We start from the raw sequence: 14,926 nt of genomic DNA, 5'->3' as shown, positions 1-14,926 counted from the left end.
TAGTCTAGACGCGATATATCGATCCCCGAGCAATCGATTTTAACCTGCCGATACGGCGGGGTAGTCTGGACGTGGGCAAAGTCCTGGCTAGGATGATTTAGTTGGGGATTGATCCTGCTTTGAGCAGGGGGTTGGACTAGATCAGTGGTTCCCAAACTGCAGGTTTGGAACCCCTGAGGGTTCGGGAAATGTTACAGGGGATTCTCGGGGGAAAAAAATCCCTAATGGCAGACAGAGTTGTCCATAGGGACCCCATAGAGTCAGCAACCCAGAGCCCTTGGACTTCCAAGAGCTAAGCAGATCAAAGCAAGAATATCTAACACTGAGGAAATTTAAACTTCAAGACTCCTTATAAGAAATGGAAAGGGAAGTGGATATTTTTTTGCTATTTTCAAAATTAAAAACAGGCAGCTAGTGTTCTTCATAATATTAAAAATAGCAAGTTTAGGCTTTGTTGTAACATGTGTTGTTTGCATGGACTGCTCAAGACCTGAATGCTTGTGTAGGAGGAACTTTGAGTTGGCTTCTTAAATACTTTCATGTTATTTCACATCTAATACTCCTTGATGAAACATAGGAGCCTTGTCTTATACCAAGCTTATTCGAAGTGATACAAGCTACGAAAGTGAGATCTTGGAAGAGAGTGTTGCCGTTTTCATAATGTAATAAAATACTGCAATGGCGAATAATAAATAGTGTGTAATAAGCATGTCAAAAAATTGTATTTCCAAGATCACTGCTTTTATAATTTATACTTGGGTAAAGAAGAAAATCCCTGGAAATATTCATTTTTAGAAGGGGATTCACGAGACCTGACATTTTAGTGAAAGGGGTTCATAGGCTGTTAAAGTTTGGGAACCACTGGACTAGATGACCTCCTGAGGTCCCTTCAAACCCTGATATTCTAGGATATGGTAACCCTACTCCAAGTGCAATCATGCCATTGGCACACGGGGTCATAACAATCCCTAATGTGTGGAGGACACTATTTGCTCTGCACAAAGTCACTTCACATGTACAGTGTGTGTGAGGTCACACTGTGCAGAGGACACCATTTTGGAGAGCATGTATGTAGTGCATATATATATATGATGCATGAGAGGTCGCACTGTGTTGAAGGCACCATTTTGCTCTGCGAAATGGTGTCCTCCATGCCGTCTGGGGTCCTGGGAAGAAATAATTCATTAAAATGGGGTCATACCAGCAAGAAGTTTGGGAACCCCTGACCTGGGACAAAGGGACCCTCTATGTGCTATGAAATGTAAGGGGAAGTCACATGAGTTCCAGCCAACTATCTATCTACAAGGAAGAATTTGGATTTTAGCAATGTAACCTGACTTTCTCTATTCAGATAGCCAAAACAAAAAACAAAAACACAAAATTGCACTCCAAGATAGCAAAATTTTTCATGTGGCATTGAAAAGGCAGAATTCACTTTGTTTCCAAACCCAGCAGAACCTTATGTTAGTCTCACCGTGACTACCATCTTGCTCATTCATCCACGATAGTTTCAGTTCCAACAAAACTAAGGTAGCTGCTGAAGTTAATTGCTGTAACAGTTATTAACACTACACCCTCTAAAGCCTGGAACTGAAGTTATTTAATATAAACCATTAGCCTAACAAGATCCAGTATCTTGGTCTGCCAGGGTTCAATGTACAGTACAAGTCCTTCCACAAGCAGCCATTTTTTTCCAGCACTAGTTCTGATCCTGGATCAGTGATCAAAAATGGAAAAAAAAATGTAGTTTTTTTACCTATAGTTTGTATCTAGATCTCCTAGTAGAATATACTTAGCTGAACATCACTGCTGAGACAGACCTGCCCATTCCACGCTAATTGAAGTGACCTAAGCTCTTTGCCCGTGAAATCAGATTCTGCCACTGGACCGTAGCAGCACCAAACTGATGACCAGGAAGTTTTTAGATGAAGCTAAATAAACCTCATTTTATAGGTGTAAACATTTATGAGCCCACTGAAAATCAATAAATAAGGTATTTAGGGAGTGGCCACAACCAGGGATCACCCCCATTATGAGAAATAAAAAAAGTTGCAAAAGCAGTTGTTTTCTTTGTATGTCTGGGTAACACCAATGGGAAGTAACAAGCCACAAGACAATTCCTAGGCTATTTTTTGGACCTTTATCTTCCTTAGCATCAATCTTTTATACCAGGATTAGTCATGTGTCTAATCAACTAATACTAATCAATTAGAGGTTTGAGTTAGATGACTCTGCTACATGACCTGGGGAAAGTCATTACCAAAAAAAACCCATACAAGCCAGTGTATTAGGCTACTCTGACAGGTGACCTGAGGGGAAAGAAATTCAGATTTAACTTCTAATAACTGGAAAGCTACAGGGGAAGGAAACAGGTTCCAGTTACTGAAAGTCTAGTGTTGAGTATCCTGTAGGCAAAAAAAGTGTCCACACTAGCAAGGGATCCCCAACCTAAAAGCTGGTGTGATGGAGGCAGTGAACCAGGACCACAGTGTGATGCCACAGAACATCTGCAGAAAGTCTGAAGTGAAAGAGAAAAGCTTAAGATACCTAACTCACAGCAATGAAGATCTGCCCACTCCACAAGTAATATCCAGATCAGGGGGTATCCATGTATGAGAAAAGGCTTATTTTCAAGTATTTCTGGAAGAGCTGAGAGAGCCTTTAAAGTGTACATCTTCAAAATATGATACAAACCAACAATTCTTACACCTTTTGAGTAGGCTAGTACCCCATTTCACAGGATGGGGAATGGAGACAGACAGAGACTTGCCTGAGGTTAGTGACAGAGCCAGGATTACAAGTCAGCAGTGCCTGGTCCTGGTCTTCAGCCACTAAATAACATTGCCAGAGTCAGCCTCATTACTTTCTCTGCAATATGAAAGGAAGCAGCTATTCGCTTGCTGACGTTTTAATGGTTACTAACTCACCTCTTGGTAAGGTAAGTGACCTCTCTCCATTATCATTTCAAAAGGACGATCAAAAACCAAGATCCAAATGCTGGATGAAAGGCTATTTACCTTAAATATCCAAAAGTGCTTTAATCAGTTTATCTAAACTGAGATATCTGAGACCTTTAGAAGACAGCCAGTCAGTCACTTACATGTGTTTTGCCGCTGCCAGTTTGGCCGTACGCAAAACACGTAGCCTTTCCGCCCTCAAAGATGGTCTGTACAAGAGGCCTAGCGGTGAACCTAGGAATTCAAAAGTATAAAAAGAATAAGGCTCAAAGAAAGGAGGTAGACTCCTGATTAGCCCATACTTGGCTTCAGCAATCACTATACTTCTAGAATCTTCAAATTCCCAGGAATCCCAACAAATGGATGCGGATCCAGTAGTAAACATTAAGATCAGACAGAAACTAAGCTAATGGCTTCTGTTAGATGTTTCACAGTTCACTGGTCTATCAAAACCAATATGGTTAGCTGTATTGTAAAATATCAATTCCTTTAACCTAAGACAATCTGAGGCAGTAACCCTTTACGTTTTCATTCTGACCATGCTAATCCTGTGCTGCTCATACCTAGTATGTAAGATGCATTACCTATAAACAACTTCATTGGAAGCAGTTTCATCAAATGAAAAATCAAATCTAAATGCCTGGGTCTCGAGATATTTTGTTAGGTCCACTTTCAACTTCGGCTCATGCACCAGCAGGACACACTTGCTGGGAACTGTAATCACATCACATTCCTTCTTGTGAAGTTCTGTTGATGGAAAAGATATTTGTAACATGAATGAGTAATGTCAAACTGGTGTCAGAGTCCGGACTAAATTTTGCCAATACAGATACACACTTACCTTGTTTATTTAAAGGGCGCTTCCTTACACAAACACAGATCCTGCGTTCTTCTATCTTTAAGAGAAGGAAAGGTTACAGAAAGACTGAATACAGAGTATCACTATTCCCCCCAGCCACACCTGTACTGAATCAGTGTTGCAGTGGAGGCGGAAAGGATACAAGGGGCTGGTCGACACTACAGTGTTAGGTTGACATAAGGCCGCTTTCATTGACCTAATTAGGCTGTATTGTGTACATTGACATTTCTCCTGCCAATGTAAGAGCCCTGCTACACCGACACAAAGGTGCAGAGCTTATGTGAGTGTAGTTCGGGTGACAGTGTCCCTGTAAAAACTAGGTTACTTGCATCTATTGGCTGTCATTCCTGTCAATTTCATGGCTCTATACTCTGCAGCCAGGCTGCTGCCTGGTTCTGTTCCAAGCTCGGCTGCCGCCTGGGCTCCCCACAGGGAGCCCTACTGCCAAAGCAGGCTTCCCGGCTCCCTGCTGGGAATGGGGCCACCAACTGGACACCCGTGCAGATCTCCCCATTGGAGCCTGGCTGCCCTCTCGGGTTTTGGCCCCTGCTCCCCACCAGGAGCACAGCTGTGTCTAGCAAGAAGCTCTGCACCTAGTGTCAAGTTAGCTGCCATGCCCCTGGCAGGGAGCTGAGAGGCCTGGTACAACTGCCCCCATTCCTGACGTGGAGTCAGGGGGAAGAGGAAAGGGGCAACCTGGCAGGGAGCTGGCTCTCAGCCCCCTACATTGTCCCCTTAAGTCAGTGGCAGTGCTCAAGGTGACAACACACACCACAGACAGAAGGAAGATCATGTGAACATGAACCACCACAGTAATTCCTGCTATGGCTATAAGTCGACCTAATGTAGGTCAGCTTAAGTCAATAGCGTAGAAATGGCCAAATGTCACCAACCTTTCCTCCCATCACTATTCTGTGAATATCACCAGAGTTTATTCTAATACTACTGATCAGAGCAGAGCAATTGGTGGCAGGTTATCTAAGACCATATCCTATTATTGCAGAAAGCTCACTCTGCTCCAAATATCGTAAGATTTATACATAGTGTACTGGGCTAATACAGCCTGGTCCAAAACAGATTAAAAATTCAAACAGACATGATATTTTGCAATGTTTGTAATCAATGTGCCAAATTCAGCCCTCCGGTAGCTCCCTTGATTTCAGTGGGACGCTAAGGTTGAATTTGGCTGCATTAGTCTGTAATCACCAGATTTGCATATTGCAAAGTTTACTACATAGTGACCTCACTAGATCTGAGCTCTTCATTAACACTGCAGCAAGTTTAGGAATTGCTGAAGTCCAGCTATAGGATCATTTTGTTTGGGAAAAACCACATTCTGCATATGTCAGTGGCTGAGCTGAGCCAGAAGAGGTATTAAAGAATTTGTGGACTGACCAAATCCCTGTTCTGTAGTTTGGTGGCATTTACATCACCACTTTGTTTTCAGCCTCCTCATGTTAGAGGCACTTGACCAACATATCAAGAGTTTGGAACACGGGCTGACAGCTAGCAAGCTACATTTTACTTCTCCTGACTCAAGTTTTGTCACCAGCAGATCAGAGTAATATTTTTCTGAGGGTAGAATGATACTTCAATTATTCTAGCATTTAATGTAGTCTTAACTCTAGTGGTGGCAGTTTCCTCCACTACATTCACAGCTTGCTCTGCTGATCTACTTTGAAGTTACTCCTAATATTTAACTTGCATTTTCCATGTTGCAGTGTGAACTCAATACTAAGCCATGATGTAGCGCTGTTCCTGCTTATCCATACCTAAGGTATTTCTGGTTATGTCTTCAATAGTGACTACCTAAGCACTAGTGTTCAATGAGGGGGCGAGGGGGAGAAATCACAGGCAATATTGGTATGTTGCAGTCAAGGATTCCAATATTTACTTACTGGGTCATTCATAGATATTGGCTGGCAGTCTAAAGTAGCTCTGAATTCCTTGATCATCCGTGCAAACTCCCAGTTTGGACAGCTGCTATCAAATTCCTGCAGGGCAAAGACAGGCATTAGTGTACTTTATCTGATGCAGCTAAAGAGCTCAGTATATTGTTACTCTGTCCTCATGCGGCAAAGACACGTGAAAGACTCTGGATCTAGTAATAACCTGATGGAATGATTAGGACTCCAACCTCATTTTGCTTGGAAGGGGAAATCTTCCTATATGGCAGGAGGGACAGAGCTGAAGGAGTTTTCAGTACTCATTTTAACTGCTGATAAGCACACCTCCTCTCTACCCAGCCATTGCCTTCTCCCACCAAAAACAAAACAAAACACATTGTTAAACAGATAGTTAAGGGTTAATAGAACAGGAGTACTTCATGTCTCTTTTGACTGTAAAGGGTTAACAAGTTCAGTGAGCCTGGCTGTCACCTGACCAGAGGACCAATCAGGGGACTTTCAAATCTTGAGGGAGGAAAGTTTGTGTGTGTGCTGTTAGTGTTTGGTGGTTGTTCTCTCTGGGTTCTGAGAGTGACCAGACGTGCAACCAGGTTTCTCTCCAATCTCTCTGATACAGTCTCTTATATGTCCAGAACAGTAAGTACTAGGTGACAAGGCGAGTTAGGCTTATGGTGGTTTTCTTTATTTGCAAATGTGTATTTGGCTGGAAGGAGTTCAAATTTGTATTTTGCTGAAAGGATTTTAATTTGTACTTGTATAGTTAGGTTGGGAGGGTATTCCCAGTGTCTATAGCTGAAAGACCCTGTAACATATTCCATCTTAAATTTACAAAGAAAGAAAAACAGTAAAACTTTTCTTTAATTAAAAGCTTTTCTTGTTTAAGAACCTGATTGGTTTTTTCTTCTGGTGAGACCCCAGGGGACTGGGTCTGGATTCACCAGGAAATTAGTGGGGAGAAAGGAGGGAAGGGGGAGAGAAAGGTTAATTTTCTCTCTGTGTTAGGATTACTTACTCTCTCAGGGACAGTCTGGGAGGGGGAAGAGAGAAGGAGGGGGGGAAGGTGGATTTTCCTCTCTGTTTTAAGATTCAAGGAGTTTGAATCACAGGGATCTTCCAGGGTAACCCAGGGAGGGGAAGCCTGGGAGAGGCAAAGGTGAGGGAAAGGTTTTACTTTCCTTGTGTTAAGATCCAGAGGGACTGGATCTTGGGGGTCCCCGGGCAAGGTTTTGGGGGGACCAGAGTGTACCAGGCACTGGAATTCCTGGTTGGTGGCAGCGCTACAGGTTCTAAGCTGGTAATTGAGCTTAGAGGAATTCATGCTGGTACCCCATCTTTTGGACGCTAAGGTTCAGAGTGGGGAATTATACCATGACATGAATTTCTCCATTTGTACCCCAATTTTACTCTCCACAGTACCAAATCTGTGTGCTGTGTCTGCACTGCAGCACCTCAGTCACGCTGGGAAGTTTACACTGACTGCCATACCGATGAGTTTCAAGACTTGATAATGCAGAACTGTAAGAAGAGCATTAAGTTTTAAGCATGGTAAATTCCTCTGGGAGCAATGTGGAGCCAGGACAAGCAGGGAGCATGCCTTAACCCTGCCACATTTTTAGTACCTAAAACCTCCCTGTTTGCCTTCAGTATCCGGGAGATAGAGCCTGATTCCAGGAGACTCCTGGCGAAACCAGAAGGGTTGAACCCTAGCTGATCAGCAGGGCCAGCAGCCCTGGACATGATTCTGCTCCCTCCCCCAAGCACATCCCGTATCTGCTCCTCCCCCTCCCTCCCAGCATCGCCTGCACACCAGGGAACAGTTGTTCCCCGGTGTGTAGGAGGTGCTGGGAGAGAGGGGAAGGAGTTGATCAGTGGAGCCAGCAGAACCTTTGAAGTACCCTCAGGGACCCCCAGGGCTCCACAGGCCCCAGTTTGAAAAATGCCAGTCTGGATAATACTTGGTTCTGTCTCAGTGCAGGGAGCTGGACTAGACGACCTACCAAGGTCCGCCTCCAGTTCTGTGATTCAGAAATGCCACCTGCAACTGAAAGAGCAAGTCTGGGGTTTAAAAGCCTTCAACTGCAGGAACAGCTACCCAGGAGACCCCTAAACAAATTCAGCCTAGAGAGGTCAGACAGGTTCTGTTTACATCCTCATGCATGACACTTTAAAACAAAATCCACACGGAGTGTAAACTGAAACCAAACACTGGGCACACGAGTCCAGAATGTGTTTTAGTTTGACCACTATAACACACTATCCTATAGTGTTCTTTCTTATCCAAGTTTATTCTGCAGAACCAAGAATTATTCCTTGATCAAATACTGCACCTGTGCCCGTTTTGTTCTGATCTCACTTATCTGGGCTTTCTTCTCTTCCCTCTTGCTTTTCATTTTCTCCATCTCTTTCACAATATTAGATTTCCTCCGAACTGGAAAGACAGACATTTACATCACTTTTATGTGAAGTTGTTACCACAAACACGTCTCTTTTAAGCAGAATAATTTATCTACACCCTCTCCCTGCCCACAGACATACAAAACCCTCTTCTGTACAAACTGGGATACCATGACCTAGAGTCTGGTTCCGGAGAGGAGCGTTCTTAATTAGCTGTGTCCAGGGGTTGTGACAATCCAGGTACAGACACCACAACAGTCTGAATCCCAAGGAGTTAGCAACTGAATCATCTGGTTTTGTATACAAGGTTGTTAATAAATATATCAAGTAAGGTCTCATGAAAGCTTGTAGTGTTCTGAACTTGACGGTCATTAGGCGATGTTTATACAGATTGTGGTTATGAATCTATATACACAGAGTATTGTGCTCATACACTGTACCACAATGTCAAATACACTTCACAGCAGGCAAGGGCTCCTATCAAGCCAGGTGTTTACACAAAACCAAACAAAAGTGATGATCCATAATAAAGCCCAGGAAGAGACACACAGAACCATTACAGTTAATGGGAAGACACTGAGGTGCCCCAGCTATCAAGCAGAGAGGGAATTCCCCATACTCTGAATAACCACAATCTGGGAGAAAGAAAAAAGGCTGTAAACCCTTTTAAAAAGGGAAGGGATTTGAGGACAAAGGCTTCAGAAACTGAGGGGCAGTCCATGAAACACTGGATCCCCTCTGCAACAGGGAGTATGATGGAAAACTGCTAATACAGTTACCCATTGCATCAGAACAAAGGGAATTTATCCAATATAGATGTGTAAAGCCTGAAGTTGTGTCTATGTTTATTTTGCGTAACTTGTGTTTGCCTTTCCTTATTAGTTCATCTGTGATTTTTCTATTAAAATGAACTTTATTTTTACCTCAAGCATGTCTCTGCTGTGCAATCTGTGTGAAGTGTGCATGCCAAAGTGAACTGATGACTGGGGGCTGTTCACACCTCTAGGGGGGCGGTGACAAGCAGAGGGGAAGTCAGAGTGCCCGGCATTTACAGAACTGACAGTAGACTTGAGACTGGAAGGGCTGTTGGGGTCACCCAACAATGAGTAACTAGGCTGGTGGAAGCCAGGGGAGAACTTTATGCTTGTGGGCTGGCTACTAGTGTCAGGGCTCCAAGCCATAGCAGCACAGCATTAAGGCACCGACAGCTAAAAGGTAGGAAGTCACCTTACTGGTATTGGTGATTCCCCCACAATAAAAATTACAGTGACCAGTGGTGTCTTCACAGAGCATAGCTACCAGCTACTGAAACTAGTTGGAAAGCCATTGTATTGCTACTCTGTGGTTGAGCCAGTCCTTCCAAGCAGATTTATTTGTATACCAAAACTGTACTGTATTTAAATTTAAAGTCATCAGGATGTTTGCTTTGCCTGCTAAGCCACATTCCAGGAAATCATATCAAACCTATGAACATATAGGAAAACAATCTTAACCGACATTGCTTAGAGATGCAATGCTGGTTAATGAGCCAGCCAGTCCTCAGACAAGAGTCCTTATTTACCTGGATTTGCTGAAGAGCTGCTTCTGATAGATGGATGTTCTTCTAGAACTTCATGTACATTTGTCAGTAAGGGTTCTGTAGCACAATGTGGCCTGGAAGTTCGGGCTCGGCCAGCTGTTGAAAGGAAGCAGGTCAATGGAAGAGTATCTGTTAGACCTCAGAAGTGAGAGAGAACAGCCTTCTGATCTGTAGGGCCCCAAGACAACAATAGAGGATGGGGAGGGAGAGAAATCAAGCCATGAGTTGCCCTGCTCTTCAGTTCTATGGTAAGTGAGGGAGACAAGGCTAACCCATGAGGTACAGCACTTGCATGGGATGCAGGCACCCACTGGCCACTTCACAGTAAATTTAGTATAAAAAACTGCCAATCCAATAATAGTTCACAATTTGTAAGTGTTTCCTTTAATAAGCCAACATATAACACTATTAGGATATTGCAGAACTTAATTCTCATTTGTGTGCACTAACGCCAATTATATGATCACATCTTTGCATGTATTTGATTCAAGATAAAGTTACTGAAATACTTGACTAGGGAACTGAAGATTACTGCAGTGAAGATATCTATGCACTGTACCTTATCTTCTGCATTTCCTATCTTGATTACTTACCTGTACAGCCCTAACATTGTATTCAGATAGATTTTTTGCACTATTTTCTTAAAGTCAAGGTTTGCCCAGTGTCAGAATTGCAGGCCAAGTACATATTTCCACATAAGGTTATTTAAACGCATAAAGTGTGCAAGGGTTTGTTTTGGGGTTTTTGTTTGTTTTTTTTTTTAAGTGAGGCACAAGTGCTTCTCACCCCATACCAACCTCTCCTCTACCAGAAAGAGGTCTTTAAGAGATTTAAGCAGCATAAACTCATGTAAAGGATTAAATATGAGACACAAAATGGGTGAGGTAATATCTTTTAATGGACCAACTTCTGTCGGCAAAAGAGACATTGCCTCACCCACCATGTCTCTCTCAAGTCTTAAAGTAACTTATGGATGCTTGAGTAGCCCTAGGACCTGATCTTGCTCCCACTGAAGTAGATGAGGACACTTTGCCATTTATTTCAATGAGAATAGAGTAGGACCTTTAAATTCTCTCTTAAAAAGAAGATTTTGGGAAGATACAAAAAAGTGCTGGCTAGGGGGAAAAGTGTCTATTAAGAGGAAACTGGCAAGAGCTGTAGGCTCAAGACTCCCTCAGTTACGCACACCACAGTTTAGGATGAGTTGTCTTGATTTAAAATGTGAATAACTTTAGCAGTTTTATTAATTTTCTCCCCTCAAGCTTGACTCATACTAGAGGTCTGAGATTTAAATGAAATCAAGTTTCAAGATCTATGCAGTATCTTCAGCCTTGGCTAAGTTTTTTCAATTTATAGATCTCATTGATACAAGTCTGAAGAGTAGGGCATTTGCCTACTATAAGCAGTGTAACTTTAAAGCAAACTAGTTGAGAACTGTGCTTAAGAAAATGCTTTGCAGCTGCATAACGATGCAAGTCTAGCCTTAAAGTTAATTATACATGCTGTTTCAGAGCCACAGGATCTGTGCTATGCCCCAGCTTTTTTACGCAGTCCCTTGGAGGAACCCCTTCAATGTACCAGACCAGCAAGGGGTCCAATGCTTCCACAACTGAGCCTCTGGGCTCCAGCACTCTTGTTTCACAACATGAACTCTGCCCAGGGAGTCTAACTGGGGAAGACTCCTGTTCGGAGACTTTTTGCTCTCTTCAGGGATCAATGAACCTCGGCATGTATTTGCAGTGACACCAAAGCAGAGTAGGGTTTATTAGTCAACTGGAACACAGCATTGGGAAGTCCTTTGGTTACCATACAGAAGCAAAGGTTAAGACAGTCCATACTGGCCAAGCCAGAGCTCCCATACTGGTTTCCTCTCTCTGGTTATGCCTACAGTACAAGCGCTACAGCAGCACAGCTGCAGCTACACTGCTGTAGTGCAGACACTTACTGCTGTGATTGCAGGGTTTTTTCCTGTGCTGCAGTAAATCCACTACGCCTCCCCACCCCAAGAAGCAGTAACTAGGTTGACCAAAAATTTTTTTCGTTGACCAAGCTGTGTCTACAGTGGTCGGTAGGTTGACCTAATACAGAGCACAGGGTGCAAAATTTCACAGCCCTGAGCAACATAGTTATATCAGCGTAAGTTTTAGATGTAGAACATTAGCCTATTAAACCCAGGTTGTGAGTTCAATCCTTGAGGGAGCCATTTAGGGATCTGGGGCAAAAATTGGGGATCGGTCCTGCTTTGAGCAGGGGGTTGGGCTAGATATCTCCTAAGGTCCCTTCCAACCCTGATATTCTGGGATTCTATCCCAGGTGAGCTCCTGGGTCTCTTCAAAGGCCAACCCTTACTCTAGCCTCCTGTCATCACAGGACACTGCCTTGTTCCTGTAGACTCATGCTGAGTTCACATGTTCTGCCTGCCAGAGTTTCCTGTGGACAGTTGTCAATTGTTCAGTTGTTGGGGTTCTCACTGCCCTTCTGGATCCTCCACTGATTGAGTTGTTTCAGTCAGACCTTTAACCACTCATTCATTTCACTCCAGACTTGTGTGATACAATGCACCTCATGTTACCTGCTCTGCCTCAAGTGCAGATTTAACCTTTCAGTGTCTGTGCATAGCAATGCAAAGCACACAGAGGGGAACTGAGGCACATATAGGACTCCAATTACTAGGTCCCATATTTGTCACACATGTGTAACAGGCAATTTACAAAAATAAAATTTTTTAACAAATTTAAAAAAAAAAAAATCAATTTTTACACTTAGACTACTTTTTCAACGCCACAGTCCAAAGTCTGCATGGAACAGACTGAGTTTTAATAAACCTCTCTAAAGTTCAGGGCCCATCATGAAAGCCAATATGGAACATGCATCACACACACTTTTGCTGTATGGTGTAGGAAAATTAACAGTAGTAGCTACCAATAAAGCATTAAGTCTGCATTTCCAAAAGAACAATGCAGGACTCAAATTCTTTCCTTACCCAATAGGTGTAAATAAATGTGACTGTACCTGTAACCAATACTGATGCAGAATTTGAAGTACTTTAGTTACATTCAAATACATCCATATCCCCAATTAATGGAATCTGTCAACCTAGTACAGCTCAGAGGCAATCCAGCTTTTTTTGTCCCCAAATATGATCCCTATCATAAGTTATCCTTGCTAAGCCTTTGAGATGATATAAAATGCACTATTAACAGCTCTTTTAGCAAGAGTAGGGCCATTAACCCTGTCATTCAAACCATATTGCCGTGTGGGTAAAAATACACTTTGCACTTCCAAGAGAGCAGATATTTCACTTACCATCCTAGCCTTACGTATGCTATTGTGCGCTGTTAAACAGATATGAGATTCACCCAAGACATACATGTGGCGGATTAAGTGATTTTTTCAACATCAGCAGAATTTCTAAAGTGATTTGAGATCCCTCTTAATTAGAAGCTTTATGTAAAATGCACAATCACCGACCTATTGTGCTCTCTTCCCTTCTCTGTTTAAAAGGGGAAGAGATTTTGGTCAGCTCTTTCTGCTTCTATAGTTTGCACACCCATGAGATAAGCATTTTGAAACACATAAGACGTTCAGTTTAATCACGTTTTACTGGGCTTGTCGCCACTCACCAGGCACTGTTGAATGGTTTCTTGTTTGTGTAGATGTGGAGGGATCCACCTCCATCTCATTATCTTGGAGGCTGCCCTGGGATTCTGTGATGACAGACATCTTGGTAGAACGGCTACGTAATACTTAGGAAACAAAGAATTCAAGGTCAGTATTGAGCACTGACAACAGCAGATGAGATTCTTCAAAAAAAAGGTCAGTGTGCTCATGAAAGTACAGAACAGTAAGGAGAGCAGCCTGTTTTAAAAGATACCATTCACAGCAGGCGCTCAGAACCTTCAGAGACGTTTAGAGTGAGGCAGGGTGCTAGAAAGGTATCAGTTTGGTGAAGAATGTCCTTGAAAAATGCCCCTAGTGCAAGATAAATAGTGCAACTGCAAATCTGGAGTGAAATGGATTCCTTTTCCTACTCCACTTTAATTAAAAAGAAAATTAGGATTCATTAATTTATGCTGAGGTTCCTGAACTACCATTCTTGAAAGGGACCAGAAGGCTCATATTCATGCTCCTGGTTACTGGATCAACTCATCTTGACGAAGGTATTGTAAATCCAGTGACTATTTGACAGGAAGGTCAGTCTCAGTCCACACATCACAAAACTGGCACCTTGATTAAAGTCTCTGTGGAGACTTCCAAAGACAGCATAAGCGTGGAGACAGCTTCTTTGTCATCACTGTCTCTCCAGGTGAGGGTTGAGGAGGTATCATGCCCATCACCACGGCACCTAAGAACAGTTAGAGCCAGTTTGGAAACTTCCACCAATGCTAAATTCACTTAAAAGCTATGATTACAGCATGTGTCTAATAAAAGCTGCACTCTCAAGGTTTACCATGCAAGCTGCAAGGGAATTAATCTCTTAGCAGTCACACATTTAGGTATCTATTACTTGAAGATAGTGGCCAGCTTCTTACAGCCTTGGAAATTCTTTTAGAGCTTTTATGCCAAGTATCACCCATTCAAATAGTTTAAAATAGGCCTTTTTGTGTGAAGAAAGCAAGTCTCGCACGAAAAATTTGGAGTGCAATATAAAAATTAGATCTATCACCACCTCTAGCAATGGTAGGAATTTATCCGGAATACAGCAATGAGCACTGTCATGTGAAGACAAGATTTCCATTGCACACCAAATGTTTTAGAATTGTGGATAAACCCTGTGCACAGGAGTTGTAATTGTGCCCATGGAGCTCAGGGCAGATCACACCAGAATTCTTTACCTGGTTGCTGCTGCTCAGGCGCAGACACATTAGGTGTCACCGTTGCCACTTTAGGGAAAAAAAGAATTGTCCTTTCATTATGCTTGGAGATGGAATTAAATGCTATGTCCTCTGTGAAGTGTAACAATTTCCAAACCTGAGCTCAACAGAAACACCCTCAGTGCCTCCAGCACTCTGATCACTTCATTACGGAAAGAAGTGGCATGCAGTATGTTGACACCACTGCTCCCTAACAGGACAGAATACCATACTTCAGAAGACTAGCAAGATTAATTTAGGCAGAGCCGGTTTTACAATTAACTTTGAAAAAGTTGCCATTTATTTTTGCTTCCCTCAGGTGCAGATACAATAGTACACATTACATACTGATGGAGACTTTCCACTTCCTTTCATGT

General features: G+C 42.7%; 1 protein-coding gene and 1 long non-coding RNA gene across 4 annotated transcripts in view; one reads left to right on the top strand and one right to left on the bottom strand.

The window, feature by feature from the left end:
- KIF2C (kinesin family member 2C) overlaps window positions 1–14,926 on the bottom strand; it is a 56,484-nt gene that overhangs the window by 31,095 nt on the left and 10,463 nt on the right. For 2 of the 3 annotated variants that reach the window (XM_030573457.1, XM_030573459.1), the window contains exons 5-12: window positions 14,532–14,579; window positions 13,320–13,442; window positions 9,679–9,792; window positions 8,051–8,151; window positions 5,715–5,810; window positions 3,799–3,853; window positions 3,542–3,704; window positions 3,101–3,191 (exon numbers count right to left, since the gene is read on the bottom strand). In XM_030573457.1, coding sequence (XP_030429317.1) covers window positions 3,101–3,191; window positions 3,542–3,704; window positions 3,799–3,853; window positions 5,715–5,810; window positions 8,051–8,151; window positions 9,679–9,792; window positions 13,320–13,442; window positions 14,532–14,579 — 791 coding nt within the window. The remainder of the gene's footprint in view (window positions 1–3,100; window positions 3,192–3,541; window positions 3,705–3,798; window positions 3,854–5,714; window positions 5,811–8,050; window positions 8,152–9,678; window positions 9,793–13,319; window positions 13,443–14,531; window positions 14,580–14,926) is intronic. The other variant, XM_030573458.1, reaches the window with a different exon arrangement.
- Window positions 143–7,453, top strand: LOC115656582. Its single transcript, XR_004001695.1, has 3 exons — window positions 143–259; window positions 2,280–2,282; window positions 7,439–7,453. It is a non-coding gene; the product is annotated as an uncharacterized LOC115656582 (long non-coding RNA).

The sequence above is a fragment of the Gopherus evgoodei genome, chromosome 8 (genome assembly GCF_007399415.2).
Source record: "Gopherus evgoodei ecotype Sinaloan lineage chromosome 8, rGopEvg1_v1.p, whole genome shotgun sequence".
NCBI lineage: Eukaryota > Metazoa > Chordata > Testudines > Testudinidae > Gopherus > Gopherus evgoodei.
Note: the sequence above shows the minus strand (reverse complement) of the source record. Positions and strands in the feature narration are given on the sequence as shown.